The sequence below is a fragment of the Pelophylax lessonae genome (assembly GCF_965119305.1).
Source record: "Pelophylax lessonae genome assembly, chromosome: 4".
Taxonomy (NCBI): Eukaryota; Metazoa; Chordata; class Amphibia; order Anura; family Ranidae; genus Pelophylax; species Pelophylax lessonae.
Window position 1 is genome coordinate 349,908,571 of NC_138771.1, and position 18,556 is coordinate 349,927,126.

General features: G+C 44.1%; 1 protein-coding gene across 1 annotated transcript in view; it reads left to right on the forward strand.

The window, feature by feature from the left end:
• YIPF5 (Yip1 domain family member 5) overlaps nucleotides 1-5,841 on the forward strand; it is a 17,757-nt gene extending 11,916 nt beyond the window's left edge. Inside the window, exons 4-6 of the mRNA XM_082256506.1 lie at nucleotides 873-1,018; nucleotides 2,655-2,836; nucleotides 5,242-5,841. Coding sequence (XP_082112632.1) covers nucleotides 873-1,018; nucleotides 2,655-2,836; nucleotides 5,242-5,404 — 491 coding nt within the window. The 3' untranslated portion in view covers nucleotides 5,405-5,841. The remainder of the gene's footprint in view (nucleotides 1-872; nucleotides 1,019-2,654; nucleotides 2,837-5,241) is intronic.
• Nucleotides 5,842-18,556: the final 12,715 nt, after the last annotated feature.

Genomic DNA, 18,556 nt, shown 5'->3' on the forward strand with positions numbered 1-18,556 from the left:
TAAAATACATTTTATGTTTTTGGTTGTAACATGACAAAATGTGGAAAATATTCAAGGGGTTTGACTTTTTCGAGGTACTGTGTGTTTTATATTATTATTTATTATATGTATGTATATAGAGCTTGCACCATGGATAAAATTCAATAAACAAGGATTTTATGGCTTGAAAACAGTTGCATATGGGGAGACTGATGAGTTAAAAGTAAACCCTCACTATGTTGCTATTAACAATTGCCAGGTTTTTTTGCCACAAAGCCTTTTAGGTTTGTTTGTTCAATTTGTACAACCCGTCCTGTCCCTGCAGCACTTTCCTGAACTTCTGGATCAGGGAGCATACATTGTTCATCTAATGAGACAATTGTGTTACCTTTTTAGTCAGGACAACCTGTCCCATTATTTCTTGCATCTAGCTCATAATGTGCATGCTTGCCCTCTCTTAGAGCTTTAGCTGGTCCTTCCTCTCACAGCTTTGTAGTCCAGGCCAGGAGTGTACACATCTGGGTGTGTATGTATGTATGTGTGTGTGTGTATATATGTGTATATATATATATATATATATATATATATATATATATATATATATATATAGTTTGGTAAAGAGTGATAACCCTTAGAAATTTGATATTGATTTAATCTTTAAATGTATATGGCCAGGTTCAACAGGATGGAAACCAAAGGCTATGAACGTGTTAAGTAACATTTAATATCATTTCTAGTTGTTTTGAGTTATGTTATTTACAGCAAGTAGCATGTTTTTGCAGTTATGTTCATGGCTAGCTAAAGGAAGTCAAGTTGTGTTGAGCTACATTGGTAGCGCATTTAAAAACTGTTTTCTTGTATTGCATTCTTAGCTATTTGTATTTATTCTGCAGAGCTTGGAATCAACTTTGATCACATATGGCAGAAAACGTTAACCGTACTCCACCCATTAAAAGTAGCAGATGGCAGCATCATGAACGAGACAGATCTGGCAGGTCCAATGGTTTTCTGCCTTGCTTTTGGAGCTACACTACTGCTGGTATGCCTATTGTCTTTTGGAGTATAATGTTATATATTACTCGTATTATGCAATTGCTTTTATTTCAAGTTGCCTTTTTATACTTCCATGAGTATAAAATTAATCTTTTTGCAGTATATTTACCTCTCACTCTCCAGTATACACTCAGACCCAGCATCTAAGGCATGGTAGTTGCAATTTTTTTTACTCTACAAGGCCTCTGATTTTGGATAATGTGTAATGTTTGGAGGGGGGGGGGGTTTAGCTAAAAATGCTGTTATTACCGAGTGCAAAAGAATTGCTCACAGGCAGCTGGTTAATATGGGTTATACAGAATGATTCATTCACATGGATGTGAAGCCCATAGAGCATGAATGAGGCATTTGTTTACACGGCTGGAGATGCATGCAGGCAGGTGTGAAGGGTGGGATGCTTGGCCCCAAACGCACACTGTCATATTCTGATGTGCAGCTCTGTCCATATAGCCGCTGTATCTGCATTCACTCACATAGGCATGCAGCTCTGAACCTGTTAAACACCTCATGCAGGCTGTGCAGGCATTAGACCCTTGAGTGAGTTAGCTTTATGTTATTCCATATAACAAACTACACCAATGCATATAAACCTAGGGAAGAAACTGCAGTAGAAGTACCTTGTAAAAGAGGAAGAGGAATACTTAACCTGTGAGGGACAACTCTGGTAGTTCCTCCCTTGTAGACCAACTTCCTCCCTTGCAGACCAACTGCCATTGATATCCAACACTTGTGGATGTGTGGTAAGCAACACATCTCACTGCATATGGTCATTTCACCTATGAGCCCAAATATCCCTACTGTGTATTGCAGTGAAGTAGCTGCCGTATCCAAAACTACCCACAAGTATTGGGATACCAGTGGTGGCTGGAACTCTGCAACAGAGCAAAGATTGAAGTCACCACCTGACACAGGTAAGTATTCCTCCTCTTTTACAGGGTACTTATACAGCAGTTTATTTTTTTTCTAACTATAAGGTAGCATTCATGCAGTTTTCAAACGGAGGTATGGCATATTTTCCTGCTATGCAGTCTGTTACCCCCTACAAGCAGATTAGTCTCTTTATCCCCAGTCGGGGCCCTACAGGTGTAACTTGGCAAGATTCGGGATCCCTCCTTCTGGAGTAAATACTCCTCCTTTTTCTATGGAAAATCTGCCATGAGGGGTTGACATGGAAATGTTGCAAATGATAAAGGTTTGTGTTGGCAAACAAGAATTTGAAAGTCGGGTCTGATTTAGGCCCCTTTCACACTTGTGTGACTTGGGACTGCAAAGTCATATAACAAGCCGTACTCCATGATTTCCAATGAGTACTGTTCCTATCTGTGTGACTTCAAGACTCAACGACTTTAAAGTAGTCACTGCACTACTTTGGTCCGATTTTGATGCGTTTTGAGGTCCATAGACCTCAAGATTACACAGGCATTGCTTCAAGTCCAGTCCAAATCACACAACTTTTAGGTCACACAAATGTAGCATTTGAGGAAATCTGCACAGATAGCTTTAGTAGCATTTTAGGAAATCTGCACAGATGGCTTTAGTATCCTTTCCAAGTATCACCATTCTTTGGCGACCATGCTGTGTTATATTGGTTCTAACTTTCTTTAATCTTTCTGTTCTGACAGGCAGGAAAAATCCAGTTTGGTTACGTTTATGGGATCAGTGCAATCGGCTGTCTGGGGATGTTTTGCCTTCTCAACTTGATGAGTATGACCGGTGTTTCCTTTGGCTGTGTTTCAAGTGTCCTGGGCTACTGTCTCCTGCCTATGATTATCCTGTCTGGTTTTGCTGTAGTATTTTCTTTGCAGTAAGTAACACATACTTTTCCTCACCCTATTTTAGAAAGGGCGTTTTTCCAGTAGCAACATCAAATGTTACCTTCTGTTTTCGAGTGTGTACCCAGAAATTGAGCATCAGTTCTAAAGTAGCACCTAACCATGTAATGCAAGCATAGAAGCAGTGATCACAGGGAATTTTCAGGTGCTATTCAATAGGGTACAACGTGAATATTTAAGTATTTGTATAAAAAATACTTCTATTTGCCATACTTTGTCCACTTGACAAAAATGAGCAGTTAATTTTTGCAGTAGCCCACTGTAATGTAAGAATTTTAGGTTTCTTGGAGTTTGGCTTTAAACCAAGGTTTTTTCCTTATTTTGAAGAGTAGGGACCGAACAAAGTCTTGGCCATTTTGTTTCTGCTATCCATGCCATATTGGAGAGATTTCCCTTCACTTGATTTTATGTCATTACCCCTCTATTGCTGTATGTGATTTGATTTTTCCTCACTTTCAATCCACAGTGACAGTGGTAACTAAGGCAAATAGAAATGGTGACAGGGTTCTGCACCCCCACCACTCTATCCAAAGCTAAAAAATAATGTTTGCTTTAGATACACTCCTACCCCCCCCCTCCCTTTTTTTTTTTTCTTTTTTATTAAACTGATCCTTAATAGCAATCTGAAAAGATTCAGCTTCTATTTCCATCCTAACACAAGAAGCATCCGGCCTATTCCTCTTTGGTTACGTTGTTGCCTACTCTATTGGAACTTAATGTAATTTGCTGTCTTGGTTCGAACTCCCTACTGTTCATCACCTGTCAAGGATGCACTTTATTTTATCATGCCCCATGCTGTACTATCTGCAATAACAACTGACATATTGAACAAGAAGCACGATAAAATTGTGTGCAGAACGCAAAATACTGAAAGACATTCAAAAAAATACTTCCAACTTAAAATAAGTGTTTCTGAGTATTTGGTGGTTAGGTAAACATAACTAACACTTGCAAACAAGCATGTTTGTAGAAGACAGAATGCCACACACTACACTGCTCTGCATGCCCACCCCAGGCACCTTTTTTTACCCTTGTGGAGTGTTCCCTGCAGCAATATACAGAGAATTCTGACAGACACTTTGGGCTTCATACCGTGCTACACATTTTATGAATAAGTTATAGTATGCAGGTCCATTGTGGAGCAAACACTGTTGTATTCTGTGGATAGTGTTCTCTGCTCGCCATTAAAAATTGATTTCTTAAAAATTAAAGCTATTTAGGCTCCACAAGCCACAAGAAAGACCTTCATTAGCATTATAGTTTTTGCATTTGCAGATTATTATATAAATGTGATTTAGCTAAAATTTTTACTCCTAACTGTATATGGCATAATTATTAAAGCTCAAGACCTGATGCAGCAGATTGTTCAGTGTTTCCCTGTATTTATAAGATTCTTTGGGCACCCTTTATTAATACTAAACTCCAGAAATTCAGTCAATTTGTACAGTGTGCTGGATTACTAGGGGTTGGGTCCAATGAAGTACATGCCACTTCATGGATTTCTCTCTTTAATTTGCAGTTTGTATTTTTACTGAGTGCCAGGAACATAGTTAGCTCTGCAGCTGCAGTACCTGAGACCAGAAGGACCAGCGCCAGAAGTACAAAGTTGCATGCAGACACTGTGCCTTCCCCTCTTCCTGCGCAATCGCAGATTGCTTTGTATCTTATTCACATCATACTATTGTAACTTATTCACAAAAGGCTTCTGTGAATAAACAGCGAAGGGAAGGGCTGGGCAGAGCTTCTGCTGCAGTATGAGAGAGCAGAGTCTGGGAGTTCAGCGATAGCTATACTCCTGAAGCTCCAAAGAGGCTCCAAAAAAAAAAAAACTGGCAGATGTAAAGAAGAGATACTTAAGGTGGCATCCATCTTGTATAACTTAACTCATTGTATGCCAGCACTTTTTCAGAGTGGCTGAATTCCTGGATTTGCATATTACCCATTTACCTATTGTGCAATATGCATGCAAAACTTCAAACTCTGTTTTGTGAACAAAGATTTAGATGTGAGAGATGTAGATTTATTTGGCAGCACCATCAGTTTTCTCACGTGTCCCAACTGTGAGCACTATTTTAACAATGGGATTTACCCTCTCTGAAAATGAACATGTCTGTGCGTGTTTAAAAAGTGCCCCTTAGCACTGAGTTCTGAGGCTAATTCAATAAACAATTAGATACAAATAATTAAATCTGGTTTGACACATGTCCCCCATTGTGCTACTAACCTACACTGGATATACAATACATTCACACACTAACAAGCATCTGGAAGCCCAGTGTTGGCATTTTATGACAGAGCATCACCATTTATTTGTGTACTAGAGAAACCTTCAATGTGTAAGGCTGTCATTAAGACATATTTGTTCTTCTTTTCTCAGAGGGATTGCCGGTGTTCTTATCACAACTTTGATCATTGGTTGGTGTAGCTTCTCCGCCTCAAAAATCTTCATTTCTGCTTTAGCCATGGAGGGACAGCAATTCCTGGTCGCCTATCCCTGTGCTTTACTTTATGGAGTGTTTGCCCTTATTTCTGTGTTTTGAACTTAATATTCCAGTTGGACTACAATGGGCCAAACACATCCTGAAGACAATTTTTCCTGTTTTTAAGGATTCATGAACTCCTGTTATGCACATACTGGGGGAACAGTGGAAAAATGACACAAATCCAATGTTCATTTTTTTTATACAGAACTTTTAAATACTAAATGGACTCAGAATAGCTTTCATTGTAAAAGCTTGCATTTATAAATTAGATCTTTTTTTTCAGGTTGTTTACGGGGATGAGCCAATAAGGATTCTGGGTTGACGTTTGGTGAATACAGTCACAGTATAGAAGTGTAGTAATAGGTAATAAAGGAATTTCCGAGTTTAACATGCTGTACATTTTATAATGCTAAATATCAGTGTTAGTGCACGTTGAAATCACAAGCTATTTGGCTATAAACAAAAATGTAAGTCAGGCTATTTTTTTTTTTTTTTTTTTTTCTTTTAAAAAATGAATATTTCTTAAAAAAAAAAACATTAAAGTTATACTACCAAATTTCTTTAAATTAAAAAAAGTTTGTTCCACTTAAGGTGCATAGCATTGGTTTATATTTCTTTTTTACTTGGTTACTTTTATCATGTCAGGTGTGGTAAACTTTACAGCTTCTTAGAATTTATTTATTGTGTCTTGCAAAAAAAATGTTGTTTTCTTCAGGCTGTGCCCGCCCAGTCATCACCATTGAAAGGCTAAAGCCCACTTACATTACATAGTCTTTTGGAAACCAGTATAAACCATGCACAAAAGTCACTACAATTGGCACATCAGAAAACAAGCCCAAAATACTTTCAGTTTTCAGCTAATGAACACTATTCATGGACCATGTCTTTTTTTTTTTTTTTCAAAATTCCAGTGTAAAGCGAATACTGTCTTACTGCTCGGTGATAAAGCAAAGAGAGATGTGTTGTATTGTTCTGCAATTATGTGTCATTAAATGAATAAGTTAAACAAACCTTTTCAGAATTTCTTCAGTTATAAAAATTACACCTCAGCAAAAACTGTTGTAATGCACATATAATAAAGTACTGAATACACCCCTGTATGCAACTTAGGGCTTACATTTCAATCTGTTAATCTCAGAACCAGGGGAGAACTTGGTTGCTTGCATTTGTTCTGCAGGCTAAATGGTCTAACTGGCTCTTTCAAAGGCATAGTCTACATGCAGACCTTTCCGATGTACAGATGTTTCAAAGCAATTAGACAGTACAAATACCAATTCTGCAAACCTGTATAAGCTATATATATATATATATATATATATATATATATATATATATATATATATACTGTGTGTGTGTGTATATATGTGTATGTATGTATGTATATACATACATACGTATATGGTTCAGTAGGAAGCAGTGTGAAATAATGAATGTACAGTATAGCATACAAAATGGATAGGTGTCAAAAAGGGTATGTGCAGTGCTTCTTACAGAGTGAAGTAGTGTGAAATAGGGAACGTAGTGAAGAATGAGATGATGTTTAATCGTTATTGTACAGAATGGAGTAGTGTAGAATAGGAAATGCACAGCACATCGTACAGAAAGACTCTGAAATGGGGAATGTGCAGAATAAAATGATGTGGAATAAATAATGTACAGCACAGATTGAGCTGTTGTGGAATGTACAGAAAAGCTTATAGAATGGAACAGTGTTGAGAAAATGAATATTATGGCATACAATTAGACGGTGTGAAATAGGGAATGTACACTACTGCAGAATGGGGCAGCTTGAAAAGGGAGTGTAATGGTGTGTAGTAACTACAGTGCTGCCCTAATAAAGTGCATTCAAATAATGAGCAAAATATTCTTTAATTGTGATAAAAAATAAAAATTTGGTAAAGTGCTAGTAATAAAAGTGCTGACTGCAGTATCAAATAGTCCATAAACATGAAAAAAGTCCATAAAGGGGAGTCCACTTTAGGTGAGTCTTGCTGCAATGTGAATCCAAAGTGGCATGCTCCCCTCCTGTGTCCCCACTCACCAGCTGTATGACTAAAACAGGCTTTGATTATATATGCTTTTTCCTCCACTCCTACCACGTATTGGTGTTTGGATGTTGGTCATATGCCTGATTTGGATACCACTGTGTAATCACTTATCACCACCTCCTCTCCTCCATTTCACTCTCCAAATGTGAACCTGCTTAGGTATCACAATTTAAAGGACGGGAGAACGTTAGGGGTGTTGAATTTAATCGCAGCATCGATGCATCGCAATTCGACCACCCGCGATTCTGCATCGATGCTGCGACCGGCTTTAATCGATGTTCTAATGACGTCATGAAGCGCGGCCCCCTCCCTCCGCACAGCGATGGCTCTTTAAAATTCGTAGCTGCGCCCTCTTTTCCCGCCTCCCGCTGACGTCATCCCCAGTCGCCCGGCGTCACTGCAAGAGGAGACACGAGGAGCGAGTGCCCCTGACTGTTGGAGAGGAGAGAATGAGATGGACTACGGTGTGCAGTGTTCACGTTTACACATGCCTGATCCCTCCAGTAAGCTGACCCTGCACTCCGCTTATCACATGCAGTGAGACACTTCCCGATCAGCAGCTGCACAGATTGTGAAATGTCTCACTGCCTGTGATTACCGGAGTGCAGTGTAGGCTTCCTGGCGGGATCAGGCACGTGAGGACTGTCATCTCTACTCTGACACTCAGTCTGCTGCGGGAGACTTGAGTGTCATAGCAAACATCCCCCGCTCCCACATGCACGCTGGTCCTCCTCCAGCGAGTGTCTGTCCTGACTCCTGACCGTCCTCCAGCAAGTGTCCATGTCCATCCTCCTCACACAGGCCTTTGGGATCCCCGAGTGAGCGTCCCGGACCCCAACTCCCAGTCCTTGGCTCAGGCGTCTGCAGTGACTGTCATCATCAGTGATCAGGTACTAATCTAAGTCTTCAAATACTATTACAAATGTTGTTGACATGGCAGAGCCAGGTGAGAGGGCGGACAGGGGGAGCACACTGAGGGAGAGGGGGAGCTGGACTATCCGTTTAGGTCACAGCACCGGAGATTCTCCAACCCGGATATCCCTGAGGAGACCCCTATCCAATGCCATGTATTATAATATATATCATATCCCTGAGGAGACCTCCATACACCAGTGTATGGGGATATCAGGGATGTGATATATACATGGCGGTGTATGGGGGTCTCCTCAGGCATATGATATATACATGGCGGTGTATGGAGGTCTCCTCAGGGATATCAGTGATGTGATATATACATGGGGGTCTCCTCAGGGATGTGATATATATACATGGTGGTGTATGAAGGTCTCCTCAGGGATGTGATATATACATGGTGGTGTATGAAGGTCTCCTCAGGGATGCGATATATACATGGTGGTGTAACACCACCATGTATATATCACATCCCTGAGGAGACCCCCATACACCGCCATGTATACATCACATCCTGGATATCCCTGAGGAGACCCCCCTACACCGCCATGTATATATCACATCCTGGATATCCATGAGGAGACCTCCATACACCGCCATGTATTTATCACATCCCTGAGGAGACCTTCTATATGTTTGCAGTGCACTATGGGCATTGGGCAGTAATCGTGATGCATCGCGGAATCGTATCGAATCGCTGCCCTAATAATCAAATTGAATTGTGAGGTAAGTGAAGATGCGCAGCCCTAGAGAACATTCATAGTGTAAAACTGTTGACTTTTATTAAAGAAAAAAGGCAATTGCAATTGCATAAAAACGATCAAGAAAAGCAAAAGTAAATCCACAAGTCGCCTCAACGTGCTCTCATGTAGCAGATACCAGTCACTGACCGCCTGCGCTTGACATGTTTTGACCGTCTTCAGGAGCTAAGCTTCTGAAGACGCACAGTGGGAGGGGCGAAACATGTCACGGACGGTAGGCCAGTGACTGGTATCTGATACATGAGAACACGCCGAGGCGGCTTGTGGATTCATTTCTGCTTTTCTTGATCGTTTTTATGTAAGTGCAGTTGCGTTTTATTCTTTAATGGAAGTCAACAGTTTTACACTATCAATGTTTTCTCGTCCTTTTCATGGTGATACCTATGCTGGTTCAGTTTTGGAGAGTGAAATGGAGGAGAGGAGGTGGTGGTAAGTGATTACACAGTGGTATTCAAATCAGGCATATAACCAACAGCCAAACACCAATTCATGGTAGGAATACTGAAGAAATTACACTTTGCTACAATGCAAAGTAGTGAGTGTACAGCTTGTATAACAGTGTACATTTGCTGTCCCCTCAAAATAACTCAACACATAGCCATTAATGTCTAAACCACTGGCAACAAAAGTGAGTACACCCCTAAGTAAAAAAGTCCAAATTGGGCCCATTTAGCCATTTTCCCTCCCTGGTGTCATGTGACTCGTTAGTGTTACAAGGTCGCAGGTGTGTTAAAGTTAGTGTTATCGCTCTCACTCTCATACTGGTCACTAGAAGGTCAGCATGGCATCTCATGCCAAAGAACTCTCTGAGAATCTGGAAAAAAAGTATTGTTGCTCTTAATGAAGATGGCCTAGGCTATAAAAAGATTGCCAAGACCCTGAAACTGAGCGGCAGCACAGTAGCCAAGACCATAGAGTGGTTTAACAGGACAGGTTCCACACAGAACAGGCCTCGCCATGGTCGACCAAAGAAGTTGAGTGCACATGTTCAGCATCATATCCAGAGGTTGTCTTTGGGAAATAGATGTTATGCGTGCTGCCAGCATTACTGCAGAGGTTGAAGGGGTAGGGGGTCAGCCTGTCAGGGCTCAGACCATACGCCTCACACTGCATCAAATCTGTCTGCATGGCTGTTGTACCAGAAGGAAGCCTCTTTTAAAGAGGATGCACAAGGAAGTCTGCAAATAGTTTGCTGAAGACAAGCAGAGTAAGGACATGGATTACTGGAACCATGTCCTGTGGTCTGATGAGAACAACATAAACTTATTTGGTTCAGATGGTGTGTGGCAGCAACCAGGTGAGGAGTACAAAGACAAGTGTGTCTTGCCTACAGTCGAACATAGTGGTGGAAGTGTCATAGTCTGGGGCTGTCCGAGTGCTGCCGGCACTGGTTTATTGAGGGAACCATGAATGCCAACATGTACTGTGACTTACTGTAGCAAAGCATGATCCCTTCCCTTCAGAGAGTGGGCCGCAGGGCAGTATTTCAAGATGACCACTGCCTTGCTAAAGATGATGGACTGGTCAAGCATGTCTCCAGACCTAAAACCTATTAAGCATCTGTGGGGCATCCTCAAACGGAAAGTGGAGGAGCGCAAGGTCTCTACCATCCACCAGCTCCATGATGTCTTCATGGAGAAGTGGAAGAGGACTCCAGGGGCAACCTGTGAAGCTCTGGTGAACACCATGCACCAGCTGCGTGATGTCTTCATGGAGAAGTGGAAGAGGACTCCAGGGGCAACCTGTGAAGCTCTGGTGAACTCCATGCCTAAGAGGGGTAAGGCAGTGCTGGAAAATAATGGTGGCCACACAAAATATTGACACTTTAGGCCTAATTTGGACACTTTCACTTAGGGGTGTACTCACTTTTGTTGCCAGCGGTTTAGACATTAATGGCTGTGTGTAGAGCTATTTTGAGGGGTACAGCAAACTTACACTGCTATACAAGCTGTACACTCACTTCTTTACATTGTAGCAAAGTGTCATCTCTTTTCATGGGACAATTCTGAAGAAATAATAAATTATTTTCAAAAATGGGAGGAGTGTACTCACTTTTGTGACATACTGTACTGGTGAGTGGGAAAATGCCACTTTGGATTCACAATGCAGCAAGACTCCCCTAAAGTTTATGGACTTTTTTCATGTTTATGGACTCTTTGATTTGATACTACACACTTTTATTACTAGCACTTTGTACTTTATTTTTATTACCAAATGTTTATGTTGTATCACAATTGATTAATATTTTGCTAATTTTTTTATGCAATTTATTAGGGCAGCACTAGTCACTACACACCATTAGATTAGGTTATTTTACTGTCACCACAGCAGCAGCCTGATCAATTACGTTAATTACTAACCCAAAAGGATTCACAGTCCTTTGCACGGGTCCACACCCATTAATGAAAAGGGAGTGTACTGCACAACAGACAAATTAAAGCGGTAGGAAATAGTAAAGCACAGTGTAAAAAAACTGGTGTTGACTAGAGAATAACGAACTAGGTGTACAGAATGAGGCCGTGTGAAAAAGGGAATGTACAGCAAATTGTACCCAAATGGGGCAAACATTAACCAGCTTATATATTTCTGAAAGCATTCTTTGATTACAGAATTTTGCATACTGTCATTCAATCTATTTCTCTTTCGTTACTTGACTTACACAGCTCCTCAGGATTCCTGACCATTGGATTATACTGCCCCCTACAGTAGTAGGACACAAAGAACTTGATTATGCCTATGGGCAGTCCCATGGGGTGTATACTCCCCCTCTCTGCTATAGGTACTCAAGTTTTTTTTCTGCCTAGTCAGGAGTAAGGACCTAGTTTCCTGCTGGGATCTCTGGGCCAGGCATTTTTTTTTTCTCCTGTTTCTTTTTTTTTTTTCTGAGAGATCTACAATTAACTGCAAGCGTGCGCAGACCACAGCTCCGTGCAAGGTCGGCCGCGACAGGCCCCATTCTGAAGTGGGGCGGCCAGCGAGTTAAACGTCTCAGGGGGACACACATGACCGGGCGCCAATAGGCCGCTCACACTGTTGCCTTGGCCAACAGCCCCCCACTTCAGTGAAGAGGAGGTTCTATCTTGGGAGTGTTACCCGCACGCATGATGGGCCGGTAAGTAGATGGCCCCTTCCTGGATGGTAAGTGGGGCACGGGTACTCCCTGGGGTGGTCGTTCCCTCCCGAGGTTCATCTAACCCTCACCATGGGGGGGTCATGGACTGGTTTATCCACATGCCCTGGTCCCTCTGGCCTGGGTATCCAGCGGGTGCACTCTCACTGTCTACCTTCGAGGTTATTTGTGCTGGGGAGGTCTCCCTTGGGCTCACTGTTTCTGCCATTAGGGCTGTGGAGCAGGTGACCGGGCTGTCGCGGGTCCATTCTGCTTGCGGTCGGACCCACAGATAATTGAGGTTGCGGCCTACTGGCCGGACGTTCTGTGGAGCAGCCCTATTGAGGGCAGCTGAAGCTGCCGCTCCCCATGCAAACATCCATCCTCCCCTCTTGAAAGCCTGGCTGTTAATAGCGCACTCTTGATCGGTCCAGGCCTCCTCGGTCCGCACACTCGCAGCTGGGCGCCCAAAAATGTAGGCAGCGGCTTGCAGCCTACTAGGCCAAGCGGCCGAGCTGTGTCCCTCCTTCTGGAGGGGTGGCGCTGCAGGGATGGTCTGGATGGCCAGCATAGTTTATGGGCACCCATCCCTGTTATGGGGTCCTAGGGGGGATTCGGTTTGTGGGACTACCCACATTAGAGAGGCACTGGTGGCATGCGGCCTCCTCTGTGGGAGATAGTGAGGATGATTTTCCCCTGGAGGGGCATCGGCGGTTGGCACCAATGTGCGGAGTCTCAGTCGGCGGCCCCCTCTGGGTTTTTTGTTTGTGTTTCTCGGACCGCCCCCACCCTCCCCTGCCTCATCTGTCGCCAGATCCTAAATCTGGCTCTGTCGCCGCAGACGTGCCTGCCCTGCTGGGTTTGTAGCCACGTTCCCTGACCTGTCTGCTAGTGAGGATGATTGCTCCAGAGCTGGGCTCGCGAAGCACTGGTTGACGCCCTGTTTGCATCCGTGCAGGTGACTTTGCAGATTGAGGTGCAGCTGAGGCGGCTGCATAGGTGGCGGTCCCTCCTTTTCTTGGCACTCACTAGCCGTCTTGCACGGTAAATGTTTTTCCTTATCCCTCCTATTTTGACAAATGTTGTCTATATTGCATGGGAGTGTTGAAAACACCCTCTTTCTGCACATCTTGATGTGAGGAAGCCCTTTGCGGAGTCGCTACTCCAGAAGTGGCTGTTCGACCACCCCCCCCCCCCCCCCGCGTCTCCAGGTTGAACAGGCAACCATGACTCTGGTAGAGGAATCCCCGGCCTTTAAGGATCCGGCTGACAGGAAGGTGGTGGCTGTGGCCTCATTAGGTTCTCTGTTGCTGGCTTGGTGTTTAGGCCAGTCTTGGCCCTTGCCCTAGTGTCACAAACACAAGTGGACTACTCTTTTGCGCTGTGACCTAGAGAATGAGCAAGTTCTCCCCCTGCCTTGCTGAGTGGCGGACCAGTTGGTCCAAGGGCTGCAGTTTGTCTCTTTGGGCGCATCTCCCCTGATTCTAGGCTGTTTTGGTAGTAGGCTTAGGTGTGTATTGTGGCTTAAGTGTTTGTCTGCTGACCAGACCTCTAAAGAAACTCTAAGAGCCTTACTCCTTAAAGGCGATCGCCTGTTTGGGACTACCCTGGATGACATCATTAAGAATCTCACAGGGGGAAAGAGGAGTGAGTATCTTTCTTCCAGAGTCTGGGTAGGAAAGAGAACCTTGTCGCAGATGTGGCCCATATTTCTCGGCACGCGTGAGGTTTTTAACTCCTCCTGGGGAGGTTCCAAGCGGCCATGGTTTAAATGGCTGAATGCAGAATTTTGTCAAGATCCACACACAAGGTTCCTTCAGCTTGAAAGTGTGCCTCCACCTGGGCCTTGGGAGGTAGGGTATTTTTCGCTGGTTTCCAGGCCAGTGGACCTTCGTGGTAAATAAACCAATGGATCCACGAAGGGATACTGTCTGGTTACATGTTTCAGTTTTGTTCTTGTTCTCCAAAAATGTTCTCCTTTCCGATTTGTGTCCCGGACCGTTTGCAAGCTCTTTTTGGGGCGGTGTATGAACTGTTGCTTCATCAGAATGGTTCAGGGTTTTTTATTTCAAGCCTGTTCCTGGTCCCAAAGTTGGAGGGCTAGGTTTATCCAATTACAGAAGTTCAGAATTGAGTCTATTCGTATGGTGGTGGAACCCCTTCATCAGGGACTTCTGGAATGTGCAGGGAAGCATCCTTGATGCTGACAGAGGCAATGTGTCCCAGATGCTAGGGTAGTGTTCCCTTTGGTTACGCCTCTGCTCCTCGGGTCTTCACAAAGTGTTGGCCCCAGTTCTGGGATTGCTACATCAGCAGGAGTTTGCAGTGGCGGGCTCCCTGGACGACCTCCTCTTACGAGCGGAGTCCTCTGCGGCCCTGATGGGCGACGCAGGAATCCATATACTAACCCTGAAGGGTTCAGTTGGCCTCTGAATTACTGGAGGTCTGCTCTGATCCCATCCAAAGAATTGGATTATTTGGGTCTGACTCTGAATTCAGCTCTAGCCAAGTCTCCAAAAGTTGCATGCTGTGAGTCATCTACTGCTGTCCAGCAGGTTGTCCTCCCTCTGGACTTGCATGCGGGTGCTTGCCTGATGGTAAGGTGGTTTAGTTTGCACAGTTCCATATGTGGTCCCTTCCAAGGGAGTTCTTGGAAATGTGGGACGAGTGTCCGCGGTCCTTGGATATTCAGATCCGGCTGAAAATAATTTCTCCCCTTATCTTTGGTATCTGTAGTGACCATTGTCCGTCTGCCTGGGTGGGGAGGTGTCCTGGGACTGCTCAGGGTTGTTGGATGCTGGTAGAGTCCAGATTACAGATCAATGTTTTGGAAGTTTGGGTGATCAGGCTGCGCCTGGATCACTGGACCGATTGTCTCTGGGGACTACTGATGCGTTTCCAGTCGGGCAAAGCCACCGTGGTGGTCTATGTCAAATAACCAAGGTGGAACACAGGGTGTATTGGCAGTAGCCGACATCCTTTGGTGGTCAGAACGCTTAGTTCTGGCCCTCTCCACTATACATATGTCAAGGGATAAAAAGCTGGCAGGCGGACTATCGTAGTCGGCAGGCGTTGGACCTAAGGGAGTGGTCCCTTTACCTGAATGTGTTTCATCAGATATGTCTTCGGTGGATCTGTTGGTGTCCTGGCTCAACAGAAAGGTACTGAGGTTTGTGGAGGGGTCACGGGATCCTCTGGCAGATTCCACAGAGGCTCAGGTGGCCCCATGGGGCCAGTATCGTCTGATCTACAGTTTTACTCCTCTCAAGCTTCTACCGCGGCTTTTACGCAGGATAAAGGCTAAAGGGATTCTGGTCATTCTAGTGGCCCTGGACTGGCCTCGCTGGTCTTGTCCCCCGACCTGGTGTGATGGGTCGCCGACATCATTTGGTCACTGGCTTTCGGGGAGGATCTGCTGTCCTAAAGGCCGATGTTTCATCCTGCTTTGCAGACACTGGCTTTGACTACCTGGCTGTTGAAAGCCATGTGCTGAGGAATAGAGGTTTGCCTGGGTCGATGTTTCGGACGCTGCTGAAGGCTAGGTAGTCTACCTCTAGGAAGATCTACCATCATGTGTGGGAAGCGTACATTTCATGATGTGAGTCTCTTGGTTTTCATCCTCTTTGTTTCTTGGTGGCTCGGGTCTTGACCTTCCTCCAATGGGAGGTTGAGCAGAAATGGGCCTTGAGCACTATCAAGGGCCAGGTGTCGACCGTGGCAGTATTCTTTCTATGGCCCCTGGCCACGCACTCCTTGGTGCGTACCTTTCTTCAAGGGGTTTGACATTTGACTCCACTGGTGCGGTCTCCTCTACCGCCTTGGAATCTGAACTTGGTGCTTTCAGTCCTCCAGAAGCCTCCCTTTACAAATATTCGGGAGATTCTCCTGCTTACACTGTCCCAGAAGGTGGCTTTTTTTTAGTGGCTATCACGTCTGATCACAAGATGTTGGATTTGGCAGCGTTATTTTGTCGCATCCCTTATCTTTGTGGACCACAAAGATAACGTGGTTCTTGCCCCTGCCATTCGTTCTTTCCTAAAGTAGTCTCTGATTTCCATTTGACTGAAGTATTTGTGTTGCCTTCCCTGTGTCCCAGGCCTAAACAGCCTAAGGAAATTGCATTACATGTCCTGGATGTGGTTCGGGCGATTCGGGTGTACCTGGCACCTACGGAGTCTTTTCGGAAGTCAGACTCACTATATGTGTTCACGGATGGGCAAAGAACAGGACTGTCCGCTTCTTCTGGGACCATTTCAATGCGGATCAGACAGCTTATTCGATCAAGGGTAAGGTTCCTCCGTTCCCTGTAACAGAGCACTTTACTTGGGCGCTTAGTGCTTCCTGGGTTTTTCATCATCAGGCGTCAGGGACGCAGGTTTGCAAGGCGGCCACTTGATCCTTGGTGCACACTTTCAGAGAATTATAAAAAGGGTATGTGCTGGCATCTGCGGATGCTTCCGTTTGCTGCAAGGTTTGTAGGCTGCTGTTTAGAGGGTCTGTTCCCTCTTTGGGGGAGTAATGTTCAGGTGGCCTTCAGTTGTTTTTTGTTGAGCTCCTGTTACCTGGTTGGCTAATGTTTAAGGCTTGAGAATTTTTTGCTTTTTCCACCCCTCATGTTTGACACTGCTTTGGGACGTCCCTATGGTCAGGAATCCTGAGGAGCTGTGTCCGTCGATGTACAAAAGAGAAAATTGAATTTTTTACTTACCGTAAAGTCCATTTCTCTGATGTTCATTGATGGACACAGCCTCCACCCCTCTATGGAGTTGTAATACTTCTGACACCGCTTGTAACAAAACGGAGTACCTATAGCAGAGAGGGGGAGTTTACCTCCTGGGACTGCCCATAGGCATAGTCAAGTTCTTTTTTCTGCCTAGTGTCCTTCTCCTGTAGGGGGCAGTATAATCCAATAGTCAGGAATCCTGAGGAGCTGTGTCCATCAATGAACATCAGAGAAATGGGTTTTATGCTAAGTCAAAAATCCCATTTTAAATTGTTTACTTTTTATCAATTTACAACATGCAAAGTGGGCGAACAGAAGAAAAATAAAGATTTGGTGTGACCACCATTTGCCTTTAAAACAGCATCAAGTCTTCTAGGTACACTTTTACACAGTTTCTGAAGGAATTTGGCAGGTAGGTTGTTCCAGACATCTTGGAGAACTAACCTCAGATGTTCTGTGGATGTAGACTGCCTCAAATCCTTTTGTCTGTTGTAATCCAAGACAGACCCAATGTTGAGATCAGGGCTCTGTGTGGGGCCAAACCATCACTTCTAGGACTCCTTGTTCTTCTTTACGATGAGGATAGTTCTAAATGACATCGGCTGTATGATTGTGGTCCTGCTGAAGAATAAATTGTGGGCCAATCGCATGTCTTCCTTATGGTATGGCATGGCATGATGTATAAGTACCTGCCTGTATTTCTCAGCATTGCGGACATTATTGATCAGGCAACATTGAGGGTTGTGGACGCAGTGGTCAGTCAAGGAAACTTAATGCAGCAGATGAAAGACACATCATGCTTATTTTCCCTCAATATCAGAAGATTTCTAGCAGTGCCATTGGCAGAGAACAGGCAGCAATCAGTGGGACCCAGGTACACCCATCCTCTGTACAGAGAAGTCTGCCTAGAATTGCGTAAAAAAAGCAAAACCTCCGACATGGAAACAAGGTTAAGCGGCTTAAATAGGCATGAAAACATAGGAATTGGGGTGCAAAAAAATGGCAGCAGGTGCTCTGTACTGATGAGTCAAAATTTGAAATATTTGGCTGTGGCAGGAGGCTTGTTTGTTCACAGAAGGACTGGAGAGTGGCTCAATAATGAGTGTCTGCAGACATCAGGGAAGCATGGTGGAAGTTCCTTGCAATTTTGGGGCTGCAGTTCTGCAAATGGAGTTGGAGATTTGGTCAGGATCAATGGTGTCCTGAAACCTGAGAAATACAAGCAGATATTTATCCATTGTGCCATACCATCAGGGAGGTGTGTGATTGGCTATATGTTTGGGGTCGTATGTCCTGCTACAGAATAAATTTGGGGCCAAAGTGTGTGAAGAACTATCTTCAGTGTAAAGAAGAACAAGGATTCCTTGAAGTGATGATTTAACTCCCACAGAGCACTGATCTCAACATCATTGAGTCTGGGATTACACGAAGAGACAAGAATTTAAGGCAACCTACATCCACAGATATCTCTCTGGTTAGTTTGTCAAGTTGTTTGGAAAAACCTACCTGCCAAGTTCCTTCAATAACTGTGTGCACGTGTACCTAGAAGAATTGATGCTGGTTTGAAGGCAAAGGGTGGCCAAACCTAATATTGATTTGATTTGGATTTCTCTTCTATTCATGTACTTTCCATTTTGTTAATTGATTAAAATAAAC